The following is a 27,639-nucleotide window of genomic DNA, read 5'->3' on the forward strand; positions in this document are numbered from 1 at the left end:
CATTAGTTGGGCCAGGCTGAAGATATTAAAGAACTAAAAGCTTTTCAATGAAATGTAGTCCTGTTCTGGTAGAGAGCTTGCTGGCTTTTCACCTGCAAATCACCAAAACCACTCTTACTTTTTGTGCTGTTATCAGCGGCTCCAACAATGAACTTTGTAAAAGTGCAGATAGTAGAATCCACAAGCCCCATGAAATTCATTTCACTTTTAATTCAAGCAAGCAGCCTGTCTGCAGTGCATAAGGTGGTCTAGATCCGCAGAGCGATGGCGGTGTCTCACTGCGTTGGCTGCCGCGCTGTTGTCAGCTCACGGATCTCTTGCTCGCTACACTTACATTTCTGATTGCAACGCAAGAAATTGTGGAGTGCAGGTTTGACGGTTTGTGATCCTGAACTAGCAGATAATGCAGGCCATGGATCACAATCACACAGCGCTGTAAAGTACAGACAAGAAAGTTACATTGTTATTTTTAGCCACCATTTATCTGAGCTCATTTTCACTTTTACTGATGGCAATGGATGTATTTCCTAAACTAGAAACAAACAAAGTAGTGGTTCTGCAAAAATCCTAATATGTTTGTGGATCATCACCAGCATCCCGTTTAGTTCACAATATGAAGATTAAAGAGGCAACTTTGTTCCCAGTTCGCCAGAAATGATTTTAGAATGTAAAACAATTAAATATAACTGTATTACATCGTTACACAAACAAAATAATTCCAATATAAAAGAAGTAGACCACATTTTAAATGTCACTGTTATTGTAGCCTGTGGCACTGCGGTGGTATTTTAGCACAGATGGTTATCGTGCAGATCATTGTGATGACAAATCAAATTGCTCATTATTATGCATGGAAAACACAATGGCAATTGGATTTTCATCATGTCCAAAAAAGTTAATTCATATTTGAAATTCTGCCCCCAGACAATAATACAATACATTCCCTCTGAGGATTCCCAGACTTCACAACCTGTAAGAGGTCTACCTATAATATGAGATATATGGTTATTATTATTATTATTATTATTATTATTATTATTATTATTATTATCCAGCCACAGGTGCAGCAGGCGAGCCTGGCCAGGAAGATACAAAGAGTGCAAACGACAAACAAGGAATTGATGGAGAGATTGTTGCCATAAGATTACTATTCATGAGAAAGGCTCAATTAGCTTCTCCACATCATTAACTCTCAAATCTCCCTTTATGGGTCTGTCAAATCCAAATCGATACATTTGTTAATACGAAATACGTCAAACTAGGTTGAGACATTTCAATTAATCCAATCATAATTAAAAAAAACTAAATGAAATATCCCATTTTCTTTAGTCCAAACATGTTATTAGTCCAAACATAATAAAAAAAATAATCTGAATATGTCTCCTTTTCTTTAGTCCAAACATAATAAAAAAATAATCTGAATATTTCTCATTTGATTTTCTATTAATCTGCACTGGAAATTTAAACTTTTAGATGTGGTCCGTCTTCTCATCAGATTTTCTGTGAAAAAATAATCTCAACTGAAATTCAACCTCCTAAAGATTCACTAGATGTTTGACCATGAAAACCAAAGATTTCAGTCATACATCACATTGTAATGTCTTCATTGTAATATGCTCTTTTTTAGTTGGAGAACTTGGTTTACTACAACCGCCTGAAGCACTCTAAAATAGTCATCAGCGACTTCCACCTTGCCAAGCTGGAGAACGGACTAATCAAAGACCCCTGTGGGACACCGGAGTACCTTGGTGAGAAGATAAATATATACCAACTAGTGATTAAGTCATTATGGAGGATGTGATGTGGCAGCCGGCTGGTTGCTGATGTCTCTGTGCCCTTGTACAGCTCCAGAGGTGGTCGGCAGACAGCGGTACGGCCAGCCTGTGGACTGCTGGGCAACGGGTGTCATCATGTACATACTGTAAGTTATAACATAAACCATAATGCACCTGCATCTCCTATAAACGTACAGAGTGGCGTCCAACTTGGTCGATTTAGCTAAAGATTGTGTATCATTAAATAACCTTGATTGTGTTCAAGGTTATCAATCGTTTGTTGATGTGTTTTGATTCCTGATGCTGTTTTTTTCTCTGCCACCTCAGGCTGTCCGGCAACCCTCCTTTCTACGACGAAACTGATGACGATGACTACGAAAACCACGACAAGAACCTGTTCCGAAAGATCCTGGCAGGCGATTTTGAGTTTGACTCTCCGTACTGGGATGAAATCTCCGACTCAGGTACTTTTGGGATAAAGTTAACACTGTGACAGCTTGCTGGCCAAACATGTGAAACTCAAAGCAGTTTCTCCTTTCTTCCCCGTAGAGTGGCCAAACACATCATATTTATGTCTATCAGGGGGACAAAACCTTTTTTCTTCTGTTTTTTCTGTGTGATTTCTCTCCGACAGCTAAGAGTCTGGTTGCTCGTCTGATGGAGGTCGATCAAGACCAGAGGCTGACGGCCCAGGAGGCCATAAACCATGAGTGGTAGGCAGCAGGCCTTTGATATATTGTGCAGACCATTTAAACCAGAGCGGTGTCATCAGACTGTATGGTTTGTGATCAGAACAGCAGACTTTCTTTCTTGTTTGATGTGTCCCTTAAGACCACATTGAGAAAACCTCACAGTTCACTTTAAAAAGGCTAATCGGCTGCAGATTACCACAGCAACACTATTGATACTTTACAACATTAAACCAAAGCTGTTTGCCTCACTAGCAACGCTGTGGCTTCACAGATGGAAATGTCTGGAATATCTGAAACAAATATGTCCTGACAAATATTGGATGGATGGCCGATTAGCCGTCATATTTTACAGACACTCGTGGTCCCTTCAGGGTTTAATATAAATATAATAATCATGAAAAATGTGTCCAATACTTTGATTTAAGACCAAATATCCAAAATACATTTTAAATAATTAATTTGGCTGAAGGAAAAGCCTGTGAAAACCATTTTTCTTGTAAAGGGACTTTTTGCATTATCTCTCATGTTACGTATGTTTAATTACAAGTTTTATTGTGTTAAAAAAGCATATTAGTCCCTTTTTTCTAACACTCAGTATCTAGAGGCACTTCCACATTTTAGACACAAATCGATTGTCACAGGGACAAAATCTGAGAGAGAAAAATAAGCAGCATAATCCTTAAAAGGTTAAACTGTTGCTGCCAAAGTTTGCCAGTCAATAAAATGAACAACAAATTGAGCAATACTGTGTGCAGCAGCCCGTGGCATCCAAAGATAGGGGAAGCAAAGATGCTCTGTTGTGAAGTTGTGTTTTACCCATTTTCTACCAGGATCTCTGGCGGTGCAGCTTCAGATAAGAACATCAAGGAAAATGTGTGTGCACAAATAGAGAAGAACTTTGCCAGAGCTAAATGGAAGGTAAGGTTTGTTCTCTCTTCTAGGTCTTCCTCACAATAATGAACTTGAACAGGGAAGTGTAGTAGCAAAGTTTAGCAGTCCGCTGAGAGAAATGTTCTCCGGGCAGGTTTCCAGGTTACAGCACCTCTTTGAGTTCAGGTTGTTCTCCCTCCTCCACCAGAAAGCTGTGCGGGTCACCACCATAATGAAGAGACTGAGAGCACCTGAGCAGAGTGACTTGAGGGCGACCAGCCCCGCGGCCGGTGCTCCGGTAGACGCTGCAGCTCCCCCGGCTGCTGCCGCCCCCTCTGCGCCTTCATCCGCCGCGACACCCGGAGGAGAGCCCGCCACAGAGCTCCCTGCAGGGGTGGAGATAAGCCAACCGGCGCCCGAGGCCGGAGCCGGCGTGGCAGCCTCAGCCGGGGAGCCGCAGCAACCGAGCCCAGCACCTCAGGAGGCCGAGCCCACATCGCGTTGTAATGGAGAAGCTTCGGTTGCTCTCCATGCAGCCACTGAGGCCGGGGACGAGCAGGGTTAGACCCCCCACCACCCCAACACCCTCACCCTACCTACACCCTTTCCCTGTGTGACCTCTGCAGTCCCCCACCAACTCCTGCACACTGTACATTAGCTGCTAGCATGGTGACACTGACTCTGCTTCTCTCTCACTTGCAGCATTAGTATCATCTCATGGAGGCTGTGTGCTACCTTTCCTGAGTGCAGCGTTGCATTAGCTTTCTTTTTACATGTATGGTGTCTTTTTTCACTGACCCTCGAGTGTTTTATGTCTGATTATATAAACCACTTCTGTGCACACTTGAGTTGTATGAGTAAAAAAACAGATTTGCTGTCAAGCTGTGGCTTACAGCTAAATTCTTCTTTCTCATTCTTCTCTTAGCGATAAGAGAATATAGGAAGACATAATTGCGCTGAAAACGCCTTTGATTCCTTTTTAATGAGCCAACTTGGGAAACTTCTCTCTGCCAGTCTTGCAATTACTGTATTTGTTCTTAGAACCAGTAGGAAAGTTTTTGCTTCTGAAATTGCGACCTTGTACCGTGATACTCAGTAAGTGCTGGTCCTCACACACAGAGGAGATCACATATTCCTGCACACAAGGGAAATATGGCTTTCTTTCTTCTCTGTTCTTGTCTCCACTAATCAGTTATTGTACAGTAAACAATGCTGAGATTGGGTGACTGGGAGTTAGTATGCCCAGTGGTGTATTTTGAACTAGGCAGCTTCACACATAAGCACACACACACATCCTTTGCTAACTTCCTGCTCAGGAAAGAACCTCATAGCTGTAAGTGTAAAGATGATGTATATAGAGACCTTTGTAGAAGTAGCCAAAACAGCATGCATTCTCACTTTTTTTGCTGTTCATTTTACATTTGCAGCCACTTGGTGGATAAAGATGCGCCAACGCCAAACTGGGTCTTATCGCGGGCTACAGAACCCTCGCCTCTTGCGACGAAGCCATGCCGAGGCTAACGTCCTTTACAAAAGCACACTATACATAATGCTGTCCATTTACCACTGTTCATTTAGCACCCCTGCTGTCAATGTTAGTTATATGAAAAAAAAGTCTTCATTACATAGCAGTTCTATGCATCCAAATTAATTTGTAGCTTTTCCTTTTAGAAACGTCATGAGTTTTTTTTTTCTAGATCTCTGTTTACTTGTATTTACTTGAGTTATTATGTTATGATAGTCACTCTAAATGCCACATATGTCTTAATATTTGGTTGTAACTGTAAAACAAGATGTGCATTATCTGACCACATGCGGCTTTCAAGGGGAGACATCATTTTGACTTTGTGGTAAAATCATCAACTCAGCTTTGCTGACCTATATCGTACTGAGAGTTATATGAAGCATTTGGTTGAAATTTCTGAACTTATTGTTAATTTTATATATTTTTTATTGTTATAGTTTTTTATAGTTTTTATCTCTTTTTGCTTTTTTTGTTGTGGTTTTTCCAACTTTTTCAGTCGTGTGTAAATCGATTTTTCTCCTTATACTTGATTAACAGTAATAACAATCTTTCCTTTCCTGCCTCTGGTCCCCTCGAGCATTAATAACGAGCTACAGAAGTTCTCTGTAATCACTTTAGAGGAAATTGAGCAATATCCGAATGGCTGCAGAAACTGTGATTCCTGGTGTCCTTTCAAAACATGTTACCTGTAAGTAGAAGTCTATAGTCCTTGCCAGCTGTCAGACCCATCAGGGCCAATTAACTAAGACACGGCTGCTGTCAGATAAGTGTGTGTGTGTGTGTATGTGTGTTAAATACCGATGCTTGGGCAGTGCACCTCTGCGTCTGATACTGATGTTGGAATTTTATTTTGAAAAGACGCTGCACATGTAACAAACATAAACGGACATGCTGTCCCTGATATGTCCAAAGGGACACTGCAGGGGTACCTATGATGTCATCATTTGAAGATTAGGAAGTCTGACCAAGCATCAGTGTTTGACGAGTGGGGGGGTGAAAATATATAGGATTTCTTGTGCTAACACACACTGAACCATGGGTTTCCATTCCCTGGTCATGTTAACACAGCAGCCACGTTGTCAATACAATTAGTAGAAGATATAATTAAAGTATAATATGTTATGACTTGCGCACGCCCACTTTGTCACTCCACCCAATCTGTTGTCAACTGTGACCCCTTGTGAATTTATAAGAAAATGTGCATTTCAGGTGTAATCAGGGGGCTTTAGAGGAAACTGATCACATTTATAATCTGCAGAATATAAAGTTTGACTTTGTTGATGCAGAGTCTTTTATTTAAACATGTATCTCCTCTTATTTTGTGCTACGGTAGAATCCTTCAGATTACACCACTAGATCATTTCTTACGTTGTGTAAAATACATGTTTGGATTTTAACAAGAGGCTTAAACAGAAGAGAGTTTTTTTATGTGAATAGATTATTCCGTGAAGTCTGTTCTCTTTGTTGAGATGGCAAATAAATACTGTTCGAACACACTGTTACACAGTTTAAAGCAATGCTTTCTCCCAATACATTTCCTCACAGTATTCAGTATTCCATGTCTGTTCATTTCGCCACGCACTTACAGGTGTATTTGTAGATGTGATGTTCGCCAGGACCAGTGGTCACCTGTCGGTCCTGTCCTGCATTTGTGAGCTCTGTACCGTACTCCTTGACTGAGTTGATGACTTTGGTGGTAATAAAATTCTAATTCATCTGTTTATTCATCTGCAATCCTCGTCATTCCTTCTTGGTCGGTGGACAGAGGGCGCATAGCATCTTTCAAAAAATGATGGCTCTATTAGATCTGCAGGATGATGAGAAATGTGGGAAACAGCCTGCGTCATCCCACTCTGCTCTCCCCCTAACCCGGAGGAGAGCATCTGTGTTACAAGCTCTCAATTAGCACAAGCTTAGCAGCCATCCTGGTGGGGTGTGAACTCGTGTCCGGGAAAAGAAAAAAAAATCCCAGCAGTGCCGTTTGGTGACACTTTTCAAGACACTTGAATCGCATCTTGTTGGGATAATAATGCAGGGAGCTCGCTTTCGAGGCTCCGCGGGGTTTCAATAGGCTTCCTCTTGGGATGTTTTCTCTTTTTTTTTCATGCCCATTGACAATGATATGCAGCCATCCGTGCACTCATCAGGGCTCAGGGGGATCCTAACTCTGTCTCTTGGATGACTTCATTAAGAATGGTAGGCTGGGAGAAGTGTCAATGTTCCCTGTGTCTCTCAACCAGCAATCTGGAGATAAAAGGCTACAGATCAGACTGTGTCCTTGCCGGGAGGAGAAGACAATTGTACAAAATATCACATGTTCCTGACTAAAAATATACTATAATTACTCGGCAGTGAGTTATGTTGTGCAATCGATCCAGATATACTTGAGTAACAGCGAGCAAGAATGAATCTCCTTCCACAACTCGTTGGGTTTAACACAGCTAAGCATTTCCATGCACTTATATTGATGTTTCTGTCTTTTACGTACCTATGAGTCATCAGATACACACTGGTGACAATATTCCAAGAGTAGAATTATGATAGTGATGACTGGATGTAATGTTTAGCATTGATGTATTGGCATGTAGAGGTTAAAAAAGCAATCAATCACATTAAATCCTCTGTTCTGCTCACTGCCTCAGCTGTCTGCACGCCACCAAGGTCCTGCAGAAAATACATGCCAATAACATAATTAACTGTATCCAATGTCAGCAGCTGTGTGGGACAGAGCTTTTCTGATATTGCAACATGTCAAAATATCCAAAACATCAAGTAAAATCAACCTGCAGTAATTACGTTTTGTATTACAAGACAGATTTGGTGTTTTAGAAGGTTAATGAGAGAAGACAATATGCAAAAGGATGCTGGAAAACAGATTTTGAACAGTCAGTGTTTATAATTATAGTATATAATTAGAGTAAACTGTGGTAATTAAACTTTTCCTGAACCAATTACGTGGGCAATATGAAATCAAAACAAATAAACAGGACATTTTATGAGTATTTGATATGACTCTAGTTCCACTGGAACATAACTAATTACATTTGGCTCCATTTTATGCTTGTTACTTCTACATAAACAACATTTGTTTGACAACTATGTTACAGGTTATTTTTCAGATTGATCACATAAAAAATATATGCTATGCTATGCTATAATGTATATATATATATATATATATATATATATATATATATATATTCTGCACACATGTTGAAAGCAATGTACTACATTTGGGCCTCTGCACACAGTGCAGTAGACACTGTTGCATCCTGCCACCTGCTGGTTGACGTGGTATAATGCAGCTGTAAGCAGCTGACTCCTGTTGTGACTCACAGAGGCAACAGAGGGCAGTGTTCAGTGTTCTTCAGAAGGCGCCAGTGGCAGACGATGGGTATTCCACACTTTGCCCAGAGTCTCATCTGCCATTAGTTACTGCACAAGAAAGTCTTCTTATATGAAAACTGGGTTTTCATCAAGGCCAGAATATGGTGCTATGCATCAAATAAAACAGTCAGTCACAAGAACTCAACTCTATAACCCTGTTTGTGACAGATTCCAGGTCGGGGCATTAAATTATCATCAGCTCATCATGTCTTCAATGGATTTGGGGATTTTAAAGTGGCTAAGTCTTCAGAAGGACGTCTGTGAAACAGTTTCATGGCATGCCAAACTTCTGCCTCTCACTATGCAACTTCTCAGTGTCTCTGCTCCAACAATGCAGTAAGTGTCCGACAGCTAGCACTGTGAGAGAGACGAAGCAGATAACCGCAGAATGCCACGACCGCCTCCGAGCCATCGAGCGCCCGATCGGACTCAACGATAAGACACAACTAGATTTTGCATCTGAAAAGTCAATTAAACGATGTTAGTGACGCCATCGCTTGGGGTCACATCTGGTGATGTGCCACTGCGGAGATAATGCCCCGCTGAAATACACTTCCATGCCATGTGTTCGTCAACCTTCTTTGTGGGTCTTTGGAATTTCCAAAATGTGGATCAAACAACTTGGTTTTAAACCATTTCTGTTTTAGAGTCAGAGGTTGCTTGATTTGAGGTGATGTGGCGATGATGCAGATATCATTTTAACAGCCACTGTGGGAGGAGGCTGATGCTAGATATTGCCATTCTATTCAACCGTCCCACCCGGACGCTGCTCGGTTGGGATCAGATAAGCGAAGGGAACAGAGTCCGTCTATGAGAAGGAATGAAACAGAGTTCTCTAAAGCCCAGATGTCATCTGATGGCTGGAATGCTCTGTGATGGTTTTCCAAACTGTCTGACCTCTTTCTGCCTTGTCCTGAAACAAACCCACGCTGTTTTTTACAAAATATCATTAGGCAAAATCGAGCAGATGATGTTGTCTTCATGGAATAAACTTTGTGATTTCCACATTTCATGAAAAGCATATTCATACCCATGTAGTGGACCTATTTACGAAGTCGCAGTCAAGAAAAAAACACATTCAATCAAGGTTATCTGTACTCAGTTTTTATTCATATTTTTTTGCAAGCAGAACCAAGAATGTTTTATATTATCTTGACTTCAAACATGATGTTACTCACTTACATCCCAGTTTGTTAAGGCATTCTACAAATAAATGTATGTTTGATGGTTCTATAAGTAGCATTTTAGCATCAATACATTAGTGTACATCACATTACAGTAGCCCATATTTATCTTAAGAAATTATCAGAATTTCCTCATAATTTCATAGGGCCTTTCAACCAAGCTGTGACATTGTGTTAGCTGGGTTGAATTTCTTTAAAATGCTATTCATTTTGAGGCCTAACTGAGACACTTATATTACCACACGTGTGCCACAAAGCACTGGTTTCCAAACTGCATATTACCCATTAATATGAATTCATCTTGCAACCTCTCCCCTACTGGAAAAGAGCGGATCTGTGTATATTGTGAGCAGTTGAAGACGTTTCATTTGAAAAAATATCTTGAGGTAACACTAAAAAGCGAAAGAGAAAAACCTGCATAAATACAATTATGTGTCTTGACATTCACCTCTTGGACCTCTTGTGGAATCAGCAAAGTAAATGCTTGTTGGATCATCTAAAAGCATCTGAATGCTTGTGTGTGTGTGTGTGTGTGTGTGTGTGTGTGTGTGTGTGTGTGTGTGTGTGTGTGTGTGTGTGTGTGTGTGTGTGTGTGTGTGTGTGTGTGTGTGTGTTATGTCTGTATTTTCACTTGACTCAGTTATGACTCTGGAAATGTGGAAAAGTGTTTAGTATTTCCAAAACATCTGCCATGCAACAAGAACACATATTTAGCTACCCAGAAAGAAAAGCTACTGCTATATTGTGACTTGATTCATTGATTCAAATCAGTATTATTTTAATTAAAATACACATACTAGTCAAGTCCCCATGCACGTTTTACTCAGTTCTGTAACACTATTCACTTGATTTTTAAGATTTACAGTTTAGATGACTGAAGTTGTTGACATTAAAGATGTGTTTTAAAATATAAATGTCATTCTTATAGGGAGCCAATACACACAAGTGTTGAAGACATGACATTTTTGACGTGCTATACAAAGACTTTGTCATGTTTTTTTCCGATATACTATATATTCTATACCATGACTTTTTATGTTTTTTTTTGACATACATGACTGTATGACTTTTTGAAATACTATACTATGAGTGTTTTATAGACTGGCGTCCTGTCCAGGGTGAACCCTGCCTTCGCCCAATGATAGCTGGGATCGGCTCCAGCCCCCCCGTGACCCTAAAATACAGGATAAGCGGTAGAAAATGGATGGATGGATGGATGAGTGTTTTATGATTTCTTTTAACATGCTATACATTGACTTTGTCATGTTTTTACATACTATACTATGACTTTTTTCGACACGCAATACTATGACTTTTTGACATACTATACTATTACTTTTTTAGGTTAAACTATACTATGACTTTTTTTCTGAATTTTTTGACATACTATACTGACATTTTTTATGACTTTTTTGACATGCTATACTATGACTTTTTCATAATTTTTTTGACGTAGGCGTACTATACTAAGACTTTTATGACTTTTTTGACATACTATGACGTTTTATGACTTTTTCGACATCCTAAATTATGCCATTTTCAATACTATGGCTCTTTAATGATTTTTGACATACTGTACTATTACTTATTCAACACCTCATATGTTTTTTTTTCCAAATGCTGTACTATGATTTTTTGATCAATTTTTCCATACACACTATACTATGCCTTTTTTATTACTTCTTTGACAGACTCTTTAAGACTTTTTGTCATTACTTTTTTCGAGATGCTATACTATGACTTATTTTGACATGCTATACTGACTTTTTATGACTTTCTTTTAACATACCATTCCATACGTTCAACTACAATTTTTCTTTAACATCATATTACTTTTTTTTATTACTTTTTTAACCATTACTTTTTTATACGCACTCTACTATGCCTTTTTATGACTTCTTTGACATCCTATCTGATGACTTTTTTATTACTTTTTTGACAAATTATATGCTGACTTTTTGTATGCCTTTTGACCTACTATATTTCTTTTTATGACTTTTTTTCAACATGCTAGAATTTGACTTTTTTATTACTTTATTCAACATATTATCCCATGACTTACTTTTTTGACATCCTCAACTAAGATATTTTCAAACTTGCTATTTTTATGTCGTTTTTACGTACTATTCAATTTCTTTTTTTATGTCTTTTTTTTTACATGCAATGCTATGACTTTTTTAATATTTTTAAATTCTATTCAATGATTTTTTAAAACACTTTTTTTGACATGCTATGACTTTTTTTTTATCACTTTTTTACACACTACTATGCCTTTTTTTAATCATTTTTGAAATACCATTCCATTACTTTTTTTATGATTTTTTAACATGCAATTGTATTACTTTTTTTTATAATTTTTCTCGACATGCTATACTATGACATTCTTATGATTTTTTCTTTCATGCTGTACTATGACTTTTTATGGCTTTTTTCTTTTTTCTTACTTTGTTTGAGAAGTGATACTATGACTTTTTAAATGACTTTTTAAAATTAAGACTTTGGCTTTTTTTTATTACTTTTTTTGACAAATTATGCTCTGACTTTCTGTTTCTGTTCTATGACTTTTTTGACTTTTTCAATTTATTCCAACATGCTATAATTAGACTTTTTATGATTGTTTTCAACATACTATAACATGACTTTTTTATGAGTTATGTCGACATACTATACTATGACTTTTTTGACATCCTCAACTAAGACCTTTTCCAACATTTTTCTACACATTATACTATGTTCTTTTTGACATACTATTCAATTATTTTTGTATTACTTGTTTTTACATGCAATGCTATGACTTTTTATGATTATTTTTTTTTACATGCTATACTATGTTTTTTCACATACTATAGTATGCCTTTTTTGACATAATATACTATGAAATTTGCATGACTTTTTGCCAGACCCACGGGCCTTCAGGCATCTCAGGGGCTTACTGGCTGTGTGAGTGAGTCACTCCCCATTGTTGAAACATGCATGTGTGATTGTTGAGCAGTGGAAGGGAACAGAGGAAGGCTAATGCAATTTAAATTCTTTTTTACTTTTTTGGACATGCTTTTCTAAAACCTTTTTAAAAATGTTCATTACTTTTTTATGACTTTTTTTCAACATCCATTCATCCATCCATTATCAAACACTTATCCTGTAGTCTGGGTCGCGGGGTGGGGTGGGGATCCCAGGACAACCCTGGACAGGTCGACTTTTTTCAACATACTATAATTACTTTCTTTACTTACATTTTTGACATGCTAAAATATGACTTACTAAGAAGAATAAAACAACACAAGTCAAGTCATTGTTGTCACTATTCCTTTAGTGTTTCACTCATAAATAACCGTTTCTCACCTTACCTGTGATACAATCATTGCACGAAGTAATTCTAGATTCATTGTCAACGCAAAATGTTGCATGCAAGAAGCTCTACCTTAAGTCATTTTCTAAGAGATGGTTGGAGGAACACGACTAAAAATGTAAACAACTTACTTAAAGTATACCTTATACCTAAAGAGTCTTCGTAAAGTGCTTAGAGACGACGTTTTTGGGAAACCGACCCCTTATGTGCTACCCACAACACTATCCTTCCTCTATTAATCATTTTCATGATCCGGATAGCGATTCAGACTCTCAGAGTGCGCACAAATACATAAATAGATCACTCTTTCTTGAAAGCCTGCACTGCGGTTTGGTTATAGTCTAAAATATGAAACAAGTTAATTACAGCTGGACTATGTAGGTCATCCACTACAGGGAGTCACATAGGAAAAACCTGAATAACACCCATTATAAACCCTGGACAGTTTTCCTTCTGCATGCAAACAGTTCTGCTGATAGTTGAATCATAACTCATCAACACACATACCCACTGGTATGTATCCGGGTCTGGCTTTTAGGCTTGCCTATTTTTATTTCTTTTTTTAATACTGTTCAATTGAAAAGGCGAGATGGTGTGTTTCTTGCGATTTTTCAAAGGGGTGTCCTCTAGTCAACTTGAAAAATGAGTATTGATTTACAATCCTATCAATCCAATCAAACCACTGAAATATTTTGATTATCTAGCACTATTGAACTCTTATAATCTGAATTGATGAACCTTTAAGTACTGATCAAGCTTCCGTTGAATATATTTACTGTTGTGGATTAGAAGCTTGCAAAATGAATACCTACTAGGGCCGGAGGTAAAGTAAAGTAAAGAGCACATCTCTTCCTGTTTCCTTTCATGGGAGGCGTTTTACCTTCCTTTAGTTTCACTACAAACACAAATGCAACGTGTATATTTTATACAAATGTGCATACATATGTCTTTAACAGGTACAACTTTATTCCAAGTATCCAGAGGGTTCTGGGCAGAACATGGACAGTATCAAGCCAATCACAATGAAGGGGGGGAACATTCCATTCTTATAAAATATAGAGCTTTAATTTATTAGTCAGCAACAACAATGGAAAGGGAAGATAGAGTCATTTACACAAGTCATTACAAGAACATCACCTTTGTGCATTTACTTTTTTTCTCTCGTTTTCTGATGATGCAAAAATACAAAAAACAAACAAAAAAACACTCAAAAACTACAGACACATTTGTGTTTAAAAAAATACCAACAAATTGTACAACCTTTCTTTGCTTTTTTGTTTTGTTTTGCTATATAACCCCTGGTCTCATTTGGAGGAGACAACCAGGTGCAACAATTGACTCTGGGAATGCAGACAGACATCCCAACTTGAGGAGCAGATACAGATACCTCTGTATGAATTATGGATGCATCTTCCCAGAGGCATTCGAGCCTGAATACAAGCTAGACAAGGTGTATTAAAAGCCTTGAAATGTCAGAATGATATGAAAATGAATTTGCACCTTGTTGCAGATATGTGAAAACTGCACTAATTTCACTTGCTCATACTCATGTTTTTAAGAGAGCAAAAAATAATTCTAATCAATAGAACTATCACCCATCTTTTAATAACATCCCCCTGATCCAATTCAAACTGCCTTTGTTTGCATAATTAATATGCTATTTGTATGAGCCTTTACCTACTTATGTGCTATCCAAACACATACAAGATCATTTCACTTAAAATAATGACACAATCTATATTAATGTCAAGGAAAAGATGCATCATGCTTTATACAGGGTATATTTGAGATGACGGCATCTTTAAAGCATTCATTTTCCCAATTTTTCTTGTACTGAGAATGTCCCTCAGAGACCACACTGTACACCCCTAGAGATGAAAAACAGAAGAAAAAACAAAAAAACGACCACACAGTATCTTATCAGAATTACAGTACAAATACAGGTTCATGCACACAATGAAAGCCAGCTTCCCAATATTTTGGTTAGTGTCACAACATTGTTACGATGCTCTGTTGTGTATATGGGCAATTATTTTTTTTCCACAAATGAATGTCAAAGGAAGAAAGAACAAAAAGATGTCTCAAGTGCTCAGAGCTACTCTTTCATCTTCAATTGGATTTCTTTTTTTGTTTGTTTTTTTTTTTGTTTTTTTTTTTTACGAAAAAGTCAACTATAACTTGCCCAAGTGTGCTTGTTGCATTTGGCCCCTGCCAATGTCCCCTGAAAGTAAAAGAATAATGCCCTTTGTGCAAAACCATGACCCTTTATTGCACCTAAATCTCAGTTTGAAGGATGTTTGCATTTGAAAAGAACCCAACTGCTATATTTCCTCATAGGTCTTTGTTAAACCTGATCTAATGGTTGCTTCTTTCATTTATATATCTTTTTTGCACTTCAGCTTGTAGCCAGAAAAAAAAAGCTGCCGGTTACTCAAAGTGAAGTACAATTTCAATAATCAGATCTGGGCTGAAAACAAAAGATGCTGCCTCATCTTACAACTATCCTCCAACAAGGAAGGAAATGAAATGGGGCGGGGCAAGCACCAGTTTCCTGTTAAAAGGCCCAATTACACCAGTGAGAATATTTGAACCGTCATCTGTATGTCTGGGTTCCTATGGAGAAGGGATTGTTTCCCCACAATAACCGGGACCATGTGTTGATGGTCCCCTTTGCAACACTAAGTCTCTGCAGCCACGAGGGGGGTTGCGTCACAGGCGCTCCTGGAGTGTCCAGCAATAAAAGAGCCTTGGCATCGAGTCAAAGCAAGCAAGAAACAACAGAGATCCCATCACCCCTTATCAACAACTCATTTCCCCCATCGGAGCGTCTCACAGCCCGCTCTGAACAGCTTACATGCCTGATAACACATTCCAAACAGTCGCCAAGGTCATATGATGCTGACAGATGAGTTTTGTAATGACAGTAACAGCAACAATAAAATTAACAACATCAATAATAACAATAATATTTGCCCCAAAGGTACCTATACACAAAGAGCATGTTTTTTTTCTATAAGTACAAAGAAATCCACAGAATGATACTATATACAACCTACAATAAATACTGTGTATCATATATCTTACTTGTTGAGAGGATGTATGTGGGGGTTTTGTTGGTAAGCCTTTTTTCTCAGTTTGCTTTTTTTTCTCGGTTTGTGGATTTTTTTTTTTTTTTCACGTTTGCTACTCTCAATGAGTCTCTCCCAGTTTTCACAGGGCAGGGGGGAGGGGGAGGGGGGAGGGTGGTTGAGGGTGTTTCAGACACAAAGCCGGGCTCCTCATGTCTCTACCTCCTCATCTTCCTCCTCCTCCTCCCCCTCCCCGTGATGCCGACGGTTGCGTGGCTTCTTCTGCTCCTTGAGCTCCTTCAGGTCTTTGGCCTTGAGTGCGCCCAGCAGCGGGTCTCCGAACTGCCAATAATCCTGGCAGTACTGATTGATCAGGGTCATCTCTGGCTGGCTCAGGATGGTCAGCAGGTCCTTGTACTGGCCTGTGCTCGGGGTCCACTGGGTGCTGCTGGAGTGGAGAGGAGACGCAACCAGCCCTCCTCCGCCCTCCACCAGCACGTTGTTGACGGCCCGGCTCGACAGCACCACCAACTGCAGCTTGACCAGCGTGTGCTTGAAGTTCTTCTCCGTGGCCGTACATTGGTACATGCCGGAGTCAGAGGGCTGCAGAGACCGCAGAAGTAGACCTTGCTCCGTCTTCAAAATACGACCATCAGAACGCATCTGCAGAGTAAGAACAGCTCATGAAACACCTGTGATGACACATCCTGTGCATTATGGGTAAAAAACAAAAAATAAATCCCTATTTGTATCTGTATGGATTTATATTAGAAGTGGGTGGGGCTTAAACATAAAGTTGTTACAAACCATCTAGACTGTTTCATTTTCTGTGTTGAATCAATTCATATATATTTAAACCCTACCTCGACACAAAAAAGAAGTCTTTTAAATAAAATGTATAGGTTAACAATATGGTGGGAAATCATCTATGGAAACAGAGCAGGAGCTTTTAACAATGGGGAAAATATACTTCATAATTGAATTGGGCCACATTGCATGATTTTTATTTTATAACTGGAGGTTGTGCACAATGGGAGGAGGTCCAGAAAGGGTCTATGCTAGAAAATGAGAATGCTATTTACATGGGCCATCATAGCTCATTGGGCATTACTGTTTTTTTTTTAAATGGTGACAGTGCATGCAATGGCAAATGGTCCAGAAAATAATACATTTGGTTTGAAGCGTCTAAGGGGAATAAAAGAGAGAAAAAAACCCACAAAAACAAAGATCTGAAAAACTCGCTTGTGGCCACTGTGCAAGCACTTTTGAGAATGTCATCATGAGATAAAAATAATAGCGGTCAGTGAAGGGAGGGGGGCAACAAACAAAAGAATGGATCTGTTCATATCAAATTATGTATTCGATCACATCCCTACACTCTTGGCCTGTATGGTGGATTAATATCCTTAAGAGACTCAATCAATTCAAATGTGATCAAACAGCTAGTTGTAACTCTGTCTGCACATCGACACCCACCAATCTGATTAGATGATGACAGATTTTTAGCTCAGAATCAGAAGTGGAGGCGGCTCTGCCTGCAGGAATAGAGACCATCCAACAGAATAGTCAATAAAAGCGAGGCAGCAACGCTACATAGCTTCACAATAAAACTTTAAGTAGTGCCTCAGGGTTACTGTATATACAGTATTAAAGCAGGGGGCGTTCCCACAGCTCCCCTCCATGTGTCCTGCCTTTGGGCCTGAGGACAGTCGGAGGTCCGTGTGAGAAATTAGACATCGTTCAATCAAAGCCTGACTTTCTTAATCGTGTTAACAGATAGGAAATAGGATAATAATTACACTGGAATCATTTTAGAAACGCGTCACACTACATATTAATCTTCATCTCTCCATGACAACAAAGTCAACCGAAATGAAACACTTATGATTATTTCCAAAAAACATTTTTCCTGTCCATCACCGGATATGCTTATTCATCACTGAACTATGTCAGTAAAGCTTGGAATGTTTCTATTTATAGCTTAGAAATATGAATTAGAGTAAACCACTCTGGCACACAATTTGCTTCCATGACCAGAATCTTTAAGAAACAACACAATGCGTCACCTCTTTCCTGCGGTCGCTGTTATCTCTCTGAAGATGCCATTTGATGAGAGCATGTGGAGAGCGGGCCTGACACTCCAGGAAGGTACTGCTCCCCTCCACCCCGTACTGCACCATCTCCAGAGTGTTCTTATTGGCTGCGGGGCAGAGAGAGAGAGGAGGATTACCATGGCAACCAAAACACTCATTACCATGAACTCCTTGTGACCAAAATCTCAGTTGTGGCAAATCAAAGTCATACGGCTGTCTGTGATTACCATAACGTTGGCAGGACTTCTAGTCGTTGCAGGCCGTAACAATGAAAACCTCAAAAGTGTCATTATTCTCAACCTTCTTAGTTGGTTTATAAAGCAAAACACAGCAAACTGAGGTTGAAGAACAGGCGTCTTACTGTTGGAGTTGAAGCCTCGGCATTGGCGGATGGGGTTCCCGTACTTAACGTCCTGCCTCCGGCTCCGTCTAAAAGGGTCAGACCAGTGTTGCCGAATAAGGAGAGAAAAAAATCATAAAGCAACCGCAAGCCATTCAAAGCCATTCAACAATACATAAAACTTTTGAAGTATCACATTTATATGCATCTAACCACAAACCGCCATCCCATTATGTTGTTGCAGGCATGTGGATTTACATCATTTGCTGGTTATACTTTATAAAACCACAAGTGTTTGCTTTGTTAGTGGATCATAAACCACAGTTTACCTAAAGACAATGATGAATTATTCCACTTTACAATGCCATTAAATCAGCCAGCCAGGCATCATTCAACACGCCAACTGAGTCACTCTGTTAGTGGTTATGTTAGTGTGGATCGTGCAGAGACTGCTGTTGGTGCTCACCTCTTCTGCGAGGAGGAGTACCGGGAGCAGGACTTGCCATCCCAGGCACAGTAAGGGTCTCTGGCCAGGCAGCAGTCGGCACAGGCCTCTCCGTACACATCGCACCGGTGAAGAGCCAGCTGGGTCAGCCCTATCGCTGATGACACATACAGCTGTTGCTGTTGAGAGAGGAGAGAAGGGGAAAATGGTTACGCTAAATGCAACTGATATTGATATCAAAGAAGGGGAAACAACGCTGAGATTTCATAGGACAGCTGCACTGAGCAGAGCCCAATAAAGGCAAATAAATGGCATTATTGAAACATCAGTGAAGTTATTTCCAGTACACACACACACACACACTCATATATATAAATTGCTATATTTCGATTTCGATTAAGAATTGAAAAAACTGGCTTGAGATCCAGACCTGAACATCTGGAATACCGGCGCTAAGCAACCAAGCTGGGGTACTTGAATTTTCTATCCGACTTTGTGAACTCTAAAATAATATAGTTTCCATCAGCGTATAGATGCAAAACCGTTGGGACATTATTTACTTCCATACAAAGACTTCACAAACACAGGTGCATGTAATGAGATAAGCGTAAGAAAGAATCTAATCCTGCACTGTGTTGGAACAGCAACGAGGTCTGGATCATCTGGGAGAATATTGAGCTCATATCTATCGGGTTGCCATCATCATTTTATGATCAGTGGTTTGAAATTTGTCAGTCTGGCAGGCTGTGTGTAACATATACGCTCCGTCTGTGGAATGATGTCATAGCACATCGAAAAGGCCAAGTATTTTAATCACACTGAAACACAACACTAAACTTTAAGTGTCTTTTCCATATTTCTCTCCTCATTGTCTCCCTCAGACTCACAGCGTTGCCGTGAATTATGAAGGGGAGCGATAGTGAAGCACAGCTGTATATATGCGGCTCCTGACCTTTCTATGGAAGACTCATTCTTTTCTCTTTATGTGAGCAAAGATTTTGAAAATCCGTTGCACAGACATGCTTACTCTTTTGGATGAGATCTTCATCGTGGTAATCGGAGTAGGGACCTTGGTAGAGAAGAGAATACATTGTGAGTGTTTTACCGTTATGGCAGATGGAAATGGACATACAGACCAATGAGCAAATTGGAAAAAAAGATCAAAAAGGACAAGAGACTCGTGACAAAGGGGCAAGATGTGGGGGCGAAGCCATGCAAATAGGGTAGGATACAGACAGTATAGCTGAGTAATGGAGAAAAGGGGTAAATAGAAGCTCACCTTGAAAACCTCCACCTCCTCGAGGACCAGCTCCTCAGTCTGCAGGTCATCTCTGGGCAGGACGATGACTTTCTGAACTGTTCCCTTGTCTGTGGACCACAACACACACCTGTCAGCTCAATACCTGCAACCTCACACCCCTCCACCTTTCAGCAGCCCCTTGGGTCCCCATTTTATTCTCTCAGCAGCTTCCATCGAGGGATAATCCTCCTATCAACAGGCTCCACTGTAGTCTTCACCTCGGTTCCGTGGTTCTCTTCTCGCTTTAACCTTCCATCAATGACGTGAATCCCCGTTCCACTTAGTGTGCTCACTGCCACCACCGTGACCAACACCTTCTGTCATCTTCACCCCCCCGTCTCGCCTTGACCTATTCATCTGGATAAGCCACGAGACATCCGCTGGCCCTCCCTGGCACGTTTGATTTCTGCGAGTTAGGCATTCCTGTGAGCAGGATACCTGAGATTTATTATGACTTCTGCATTGAGCCCCGGTACGGGGCCTGAATGGCTGCCTCTGACAGCAGCTGAAAGAACACACATTCTTGCACAGTGGCCCGCCATCGCACACAAACCCATTAGTCTCCTCCCCGTAATGCACAGATGAACAAAGGAGCCAGAAAATAGTCGTCATATGCTATATGTGCATCCTTGTGTGCTGGCTGCTGCTGTCATACCGGGGGCCTTATTAAAGGTTCAAGGCATACGGACAGACAGACGGATAATCTTTCTTACACCAGGGGCGAGATTAAGGTGATGGATGTCCTAACTGTACCCCCCCCCCTCTCTCTTCTTCCTACCCCCTGTTTCTTTCCCTCCTGCTGTTATCCACCCCTGCCCTCCAGGTACAAATCTCCCGTTGTTTACTTTGTGTGAACAGAGCGAGGTACAAACCCTTTGATTGGTTAAATTTCCACTCGAGCACAAAAGGAAAGAATGCCTTTCTTTTAATGACAAATGATTGCAGGGGAGACAAGCCCTCCACTTACATGGGATTTATTTCTATGGGGGGATTTTTCCTTCATTATTCAACTCCTCACAGACACTGTCACCCTTTTGACTCGGATCAAAGGGGTTCATGGGTTCAAACTGACTGCATGTAAGAAAAAAAAATCCCTAACAAAGCTTTAATGGTTTTATAAGCAGGTATAAAACAGGCATTTGTCTATTTTCTGAATTTCTATGGAGAGAAATCAAATGTATCACAAAACACTCACCGGTTCCTAAGAAGAGCACCTCATAGTTGCCATCTGCTGCCGTCACCTGGTCCACAGTGATGGTGGTGAACTCATAGTCCACGTTGGTCCGAACCACCAGGGGGCGCTTGTGCACCGGGTACACAGCGTTGTACATGGCAGGGTGATTCCTCATGAAGTTAATCACTTCATCTGGATAGTCCTTCGTGGACTTCATGTTGGGGGTGAACGTACCTCCGGGGCACTGTGCGAAAAAGAGCCAAACCCATGAAAAATAATAATAAAAAAAGCATATTTAATTATGCTGATGCCTGCATCTCCTTCAGATGGTTTCTATTTGTCTGAGTTTGGTCTGAGGCGGAGAAAAGCTGCTGTTATGCCAGATCACTGTGGGATTCGTGTGTGGGGTCAGTGTGGATTTAGAACCCACCGTGCCGGGACGAGGGTAGGGGATCTTTCCAGTGTAGGCCACCCACTGGTAATTGGGACCCTCCTTGTGGGCGAAGGGTCCGTTGAAGACCATGCGGATGTCAGCCATGGAGTACACACACACTGCTGAGCCTTTGAAGACAGAGCTGGGAGCAGAAAGTAAGAGAAAGATCAGCAACATGTATCTGGTAAAATAAATAACAGAAAAAGAAAAACTGTAACACAGGACCAATTAGAGTACAGTATCTGTTATAGTACACTAACCCAGAGACAGAGAAGACGCCATATATCACAGGATTTTTCGTGTCTTGTGTTGGCTGTATGTAAACGTCTCCTGTAAGAGAATAGAGAGAAATCACGTCAGTGCAAACAGTCTGAGTGACTGGAACATCACGCTCCACAGCACAAGTGGTCTTCTTTACCAATATTTATAAAGCTTCTAGTCTACTCAACCTCTCTTAACCAGACAGACTTTTAGGTTACATTTCCTCGGAAAGGTGTGATGCACTAACGAAGACACACATAAAAACCCACTACTGCATTTGGATAATGAGCAAAGTAGAATCTTGTGTCCATTATTGCATCAAACGAGTAAAGGTCAGGGGTTCATGTGAGACATTTTGTGTTGCTAAGTGTGAATGTGGGGTCTACAGCCATGCTAACGGCTTTGTTCTTAAAGTCAAGATTCAATGACGCCTAGATAACTGTTTTAGATCACATACCTGGTTTTCAACTTGTAGAGACAAGTAGCTCTGTATCATTACATTTTTAGCCTTTATAATTTTTAGAGTCCTATCGGATTCTAAGGATTGGATTTAAATCCCTCTGGTCACTGTACAATGCTCACATATCCCATTTCACTGAGGAATACTCACAGTACAGACGCTAAAGAGGCACTAACTTATGGACTTTAAGTACAATAGTGCTTTAAGCTAAATGCAAATGTCCACATGCTAACATGCTCGAAATGACAATGCAAACATGCTGATTAGAGAGTATAATGTATTCTGTGTTAAACATCTAACTTTCACGTGTTAGAATGCTGCTAATTAGCACGTCACCTTCGGAGACTGATGGGAATATAAATAATTGTGCAGGCATTTGGTCACCAATATTAAATAACCTAAAATAACTAGAAACATACAGTCTAATAGAAAGTTTGAACTTTTTTTTTTTTAAATCTATCCATCAGCCCTCCTGTCATTCTTATATCCTGCCGACGGAAACAGTAGGTGTAAAACCAGCAATCGGCTTGCGCAACAGGAAAGTGAAAAATGCCCTCAGGAAGGACACGTTAGGTGAAGGTTTTATTGACAAGATAACACATCTCGCGACTGAATCTTGAGAGGCGTTATCACCTAACCTTAAAAAAGCAATCCAATCCAAGCATCAGACACTCAGAGCAATGCTACTTAACAGCAGAGCAGTAAAATCTAACAGTGTGGTTCTCCACAGTCTAGACTGGAGCAACGGGATTGCCAAACCACCTGAGACTGCTCCCGAGGACACGGAAAATTTAAACACAATGTGTAGGGATTCTCCGCTTCCTGCATCCATAGTTCATGTCTTCCACTTCGATGAGAAAGGAAATGTCTCTCCTCTCCCACAGGACAGCTGCATCATATACTCCTAAGCCAATTCTGCAGGTCTCTAAATCACAAAGGTTCTGACATTAGACACTTCTTGATTCAGATGATCCTTTTGTTGATACCGAAGCAATGTCCATGGCAACAAAGGAGAGGAGCTAAATATGTGATGGGTGATAAGTCTCTCTCCTGTTCGGTACCTGACCTAAATACAAGTCCCAGGAGGTGTGTTCACTGCCAACAATAGGACAAGGGCCTTCGGCACGGAAAGGAGAATGCGCTCCCAACCTAGTTGCGCAGGGAAATGACCGTGGACTAAAGATGTGATTGGTGAGACAGTCAACAAGCGAGAGACAGAGGGATCAAGCTAAAAATATGACTATTAGTCCCTGTGTGAAGTGTGGAAACAGATGGAGAACTGATCAATGTAAAAAAAATATGTATACCAATTGAGATTTATGCACTTGCGGTCCCATATAGACCAGCATGAGAAATTAGCTGTCAGGCTGCTCTGCTCCGATACATGGAGGGGGTGAGCATTGTCTTTGCATCTGAACTTCTGGGTTCTGGTCCTGTCCACATTAGCGTGTCTGTACAGTCAAGCCTTCCTCTTGGGACTTTCTGCAGCCTTTAGCTCACTCCTGGATAAAAGCACAAAGCTCCGAGATAGCGTGCGCATTTCTCAGTAGCTACCAAATTCCCCCAAAATCACACCCATACATACCACCGCCACGCCATCTTCCACAGCTGCCAGGCCGGAGCCGTGGAACGGTCATGGGTTAGCATGGATGCAACATGATGGGCTGCCGTGGGTGTTACACAACACACGATCCTTGTCATGACATACAGCTGCTGTGCTGCAGAACTGAGCAATTTGCACACGAGAACACGCAAGTGAGCGTGTATGCAGACAAGATGACGCTGAGGCCGAGACAGAGCTATCATGGACTGTATGCAGTCCACACAAACAGATCAGACTTTTAGGAAAACATGGTGGAAAAGGAGCTCTGTGATTTGTAATAAAAGCCAACCTGACAGGGGCAGTGATGACTAGCTCCAGGGGATCTTGTCTGTTAATAACAGCTAGAAAAGGATCCATATTCCACAGCCCTCTTCCAGTGTTTGTATAGCAATAAAAATCTCAGCCGCCCATTTCCTCAAAAGAAATATAATTTCTACCCCATTCGGCTCTTTTCATGTCTCTAGCTATTGATTGTAGACTTGTGTTAAAACGTTATGCATCTAAAATGCAGGAGCATCTTTCTATTTTTTATATGATGCTATGAAAAATCATTTTAACACTGTGTTTTAAATCACTCTGGGTCATTAAAGCAAGTTGTCAGGTGGAGCCAATAAGTACATACTCCAACTGTAAAAACTCCCCAGGTCTCAGGCGTGCTTTACTATAATGCCTTTCTGCGAAGGACTTCCAAACCAGGAATACAGCTGGTCTGGATATTTCAACAAACTTCTCAGTAATGACTTGTAGAGTGGTCTTATTAAAACTTTAAGCAAGTCGAGAGGTTTAAGAATCTACTCAAGCATGGCAAACTGATCTATGTGAACTTGTCCTGGCTTGAAAGTAACTTCAGCTGTGCAGGGTAATGCATCTACAGTGCCTCCCTACTACACGCCGTTTGTATGTAGACTCTTAAAGAAGTCGTTCAACATTTTGGGAAATGTACTTGTAAGCTTTCTTGACAAGAATTTGACGAGATACCAGTCATATATCTGTACCATAAATATGAAGCTATATTCCCATGGCAGTTACTAGGCTTACATAAATACTGGAAACAGGGGAAACTAGCTAGCCTAGCTCTGTCCGTAGGAAATATATTTGCCTTTCAGCATCTTTAAAGGTGCACAGTGTGAGAGTAGGAGCATTTCAATTGCCTCCAAACAGCTCTCAACATGGCTCTCAAGTGGCTCGTAGCTAATGGTGGTAAAAGGGCTAATAGTGTAAACTACGGCAAACAGTGAATTGGTTTGGATGCAGTTATTAGCCGTTATGGCTATAAGAGAGCAGTCGGCAAACAGTGAATTGGTTTGGATGCAGTTATTAGCCGTTATGGCTATAAGAGAGCAGTGGCCTTGAATTAGCTGGTGGGACACGCACAAGTACATTCACTAACATCGCACACGGTGGGCTCGTCTATGTCAACAGTGAAACTTGGATCACGACACACACAGAGGGAAAGTATCTTTACATAGCAAATAGATGTTTGCTTCTATATTAATGCTCTGAATGTTGTATATTGCTCTTTTGAAATGTGAAAAGAACACAATTTGTGTTTTTGCGGGCGGTTATATGCAGGCTACAGTATTTCTTTGCACTGAAATCCTGGCAAACATTGTAATTTATACATTGTTTTTTGTACCGACGAAATAAACCATTATAACGTGTTTATTACTGAACTTTCAACGTACTGGTCGGTTGTTCTTGACCACAGCTGAAGGCTATACACTAAGCTAATCTAACTGTGTCTGGGATGTAATTGTTGTATTGATTGTACAGTTACTAGTCTTTTATCAATGTACATTCTTCCTGCATTTAATGTGCAACAGTTAAAGACCAATTTGCCCTTGAGAAATCCTAAATTTTCCTACGTAAAGAAAAAAACTTTCCAGTGAGTCACGTGAAGCCATCAGCATGAAACTCAGTCATATCCAATTTACTGTCCCCTCTAGGAGTCTTTGGCAGGGATGGCGGCTTAGCAAAATGTGCAGTCTTCTCTATGGGCACGTCAACCCTGTCATGCCTGTCCTTGGTCGCTCACCAGCCTGCCCCACTAGACATTTACAGCCTTATTGGAGCAAAAGCTGTAAAATCATCACCAGCGCCAAACGCTGACGACTCTCCAACTCCGTCGCAGAGCCACTTTGCACAGCACGCCCAAGTCAACACTGCCCGGACCAGTAAAGCCAGAACCCACATTTGTAAAGGCAAAGGGAGGCTATTCACACACAGAGCTGCTCTCACAGGATTTCTTTTTAGTGGCTGCACACGAAAGGGCCACATAGTTTTCAAGTGTGTCACTTTTTTAGTTGTTCAAAGCGGGACTAAATAAATGTCACCTGTAAAAACAAAGCTAAGTTTCAAGCAGGTTGAGATAAAAAGCAAAGAATGTGTCAGATAAAGAGACAAAAAACTATCATCATATTCAACAGTCACTTTTCATTCTTGAGATTAGTTCAAGACCAACAGTTGTCTCACGCATCAGTCCCCTATCACTATTTGGCTCTATTTTAAACCAGTGAGACAGAAAGGGAACGAGCTTCCCTCAGAGAGACTAATAGTCTCACACTCAGACATTCCTGCTTGGTGATCTGATCTGCCCACCATCAGCCCCCCCCCCCTTTCCACGCGCAAAAAAAAAAAAAGAAAAGAAAAGAAAAAGATAACTACAGTGGTGGGAGTATGTATGTCATTCTCATTACAGTCCACTGTATAGGCCATGTGATGAGAGTGGACTGCCATATGGGCCAGAGACGGAGCTCTGGTGTGTGTGTATGTGTGTGTGTGTGTGTGTGTGTGTGTGTAAGAACACTCTTGGCAGGTGCTGCAGTAGAAACAGACCCCGCAGTCGACTATTCTCTACTTAATATTTCAGATGTGATCATACACGACAGGAACCCGAAAATGAATATGTCTGAAATAAATCCCGTCATGTCATTTTCTGTCTTTTTTCTTTGCCATTCGATACGTTCTGTCAAAATGATTAATTGCACAAAGAAGAGATTTTGTTTCTTTGAAAAACAACAAAAGGTCTTGATTAATTTAAATATATATTTAATTCATTAATTACATCTTTGGTTTTTGGTGAGATAAAGCAATTTGGCAATTTGAGAATTTATAGACAGAACTATTACTCAATCAAGATAGACAACAATATGCAGATTAATCCATGATAACAACAAGCAGGTGGAGGGCTAGCTGTGTAGGATGCAATCTGGCAAAAGAGCAATGAAGCAGGAGGGAAAGACATCACAAGGCTGACCGCACGTTTGATTGACAATGCGGTCCATACAACACCCCCCACCCACACAGGGTAACCTGTGAATCACCACTTCGTCTCCCAACGAGTGAAAGGAGCAGCATAATCTCCCTTTGTACTCACGGAGCTCGTCGAAGTGCGTCTCCATGCCGTCGGCCCCTGGAACCGAGCAGATGAGCCTGGCCTTCAGGAAGGTGCTCCACTTGTTCACCAGGCAACAGTGGCCTCCATCGTCATTCTGTATTTGAAGGGGGGGGGCACAGAACAGTTTCTCCATCACTCGCTCAAACTCACACCCTCCTCTGTCTTTCTACTGAAAACAAACCCAGGTGGAGCCTCCCACACACACTATACTGTACATGTTGGTTTGCAAAGCCAGGAAGCTAAAATGAGGAAGGGGGGGTGGGATGGTAAACACTGTCCTCCT

The 27,639-nt window shown here is 40.6% G+C and overlaps 3 protein-coding genes across 6 annotated transcripts in view; 2 read left to right on the forward strand and 1 right to left on the reverse strand.

Moving 5' to 3' along the window:
• The window catches only part of LOC311033258 (caM kinase-like vesicle-associated protein), a 33,685-nt gene extending 27,100 nt beyond the window's left edge, over positions 1–6,585 (forward strand). Inside the window, exons 6-11 of the mRNA XM_084040541.1 lie at positions 1,628–1,748; positions 1,846–1,921; positions 2,103–2,239; positions 2,410–2,488; positions 3,298–3,385; positions 3,546–6,585. Of these exons, the coding sequence (XP_083896667.1) occupies positions 1,628–1,748; positions 1,846–1,921; positions 2,103–2,239; positions 2,410–2,488; positions 3,298–3,385; positions 3,546–3,902 (858 nt within the window). The 3' untranslated portion in view covers positions 3,903–6,585. The remainder of the gene's footprint in view (positions 1–1,627; positions 1,749–1,845; positions 1,922–2,102; positions 2,240–2,409; positions 2,489–3,297; positions 3,386–3,545) is intronic.
• Positions 1–27,639, forward strand: part of arl6ip5a (ADP-ribosylation factor-like 6 interacting protein 5a) — a 467,731-nt gene that overhangs the window by 81,068 nt on the left and 359,024 nt on the right. The gene's annotated exons all lie outside the window — the stretch shown is intronic.
• LOC311024307 (semaphorin-3F-like) overlaps positions 14,044–27,639 on the reverse strand; it is a 58,065-nt gene continuing 44,469 nt past the window's right edge. For 2 of the 4 annotated variants that reach the window (XM_084026655.1, XM_084026653.1), the window contains 10 exons: positions 27,336–27,450; positions 21,896–21,965; positions 21,633–21,777; positions 21,224–21,446; positions 20,008–20,096; positions 19,756–19,797; positions 18,750–18,907; positions 18,305–18,372; positions 17,917–18,050; positions 14,044–16,513 (listed from right to left, as the gene is read on the reverse strand). In XM_084026655.1, coding sequence (XP_083882781.1) covers positions 16,061–16,513; positions 17,917–18,050; positions 18,305–18,372; positions 18,750–18,907; positions 19,756–19,797; positions 20,008–20,096; positions 21,224–21,446; positions 21,633–21,777; positions 21,896–21,965; positions 27,336–27,450 — 1,497 coding nt within the window. In that variant the 3' untranslated portion in view covers positions 14,044–16,060. Of the gene's footprint in view, positions 16,514–17,916; positions 18,051–18,304; positions 18,386–18,747; positions 18,908–19,755; positions 19,798–20,007; positions 20,097–21,223; positions 21,447–21,632; positions 21,778–21,895; positions 21,966–27,335; positions 27,451–27,639 lie in introns of all 4 variants that reach the window. The other 2 variants (XM_084026654.1, XM_084026652.1) reach the window with 1 other exon arrangement.

Source organism: Eutrigla gurnardus (genome assembly GCF_963514095.1).
Source record: "Eutrigla gurnardus genome assembly, chromosome: 2".
NCBI classification, from domain to species: Eukaryota; Metazoa; Chordata; class Actinopteri; order Perciformes; family Triglidae; genus Eutrigla; species Eutrigla gurnardus.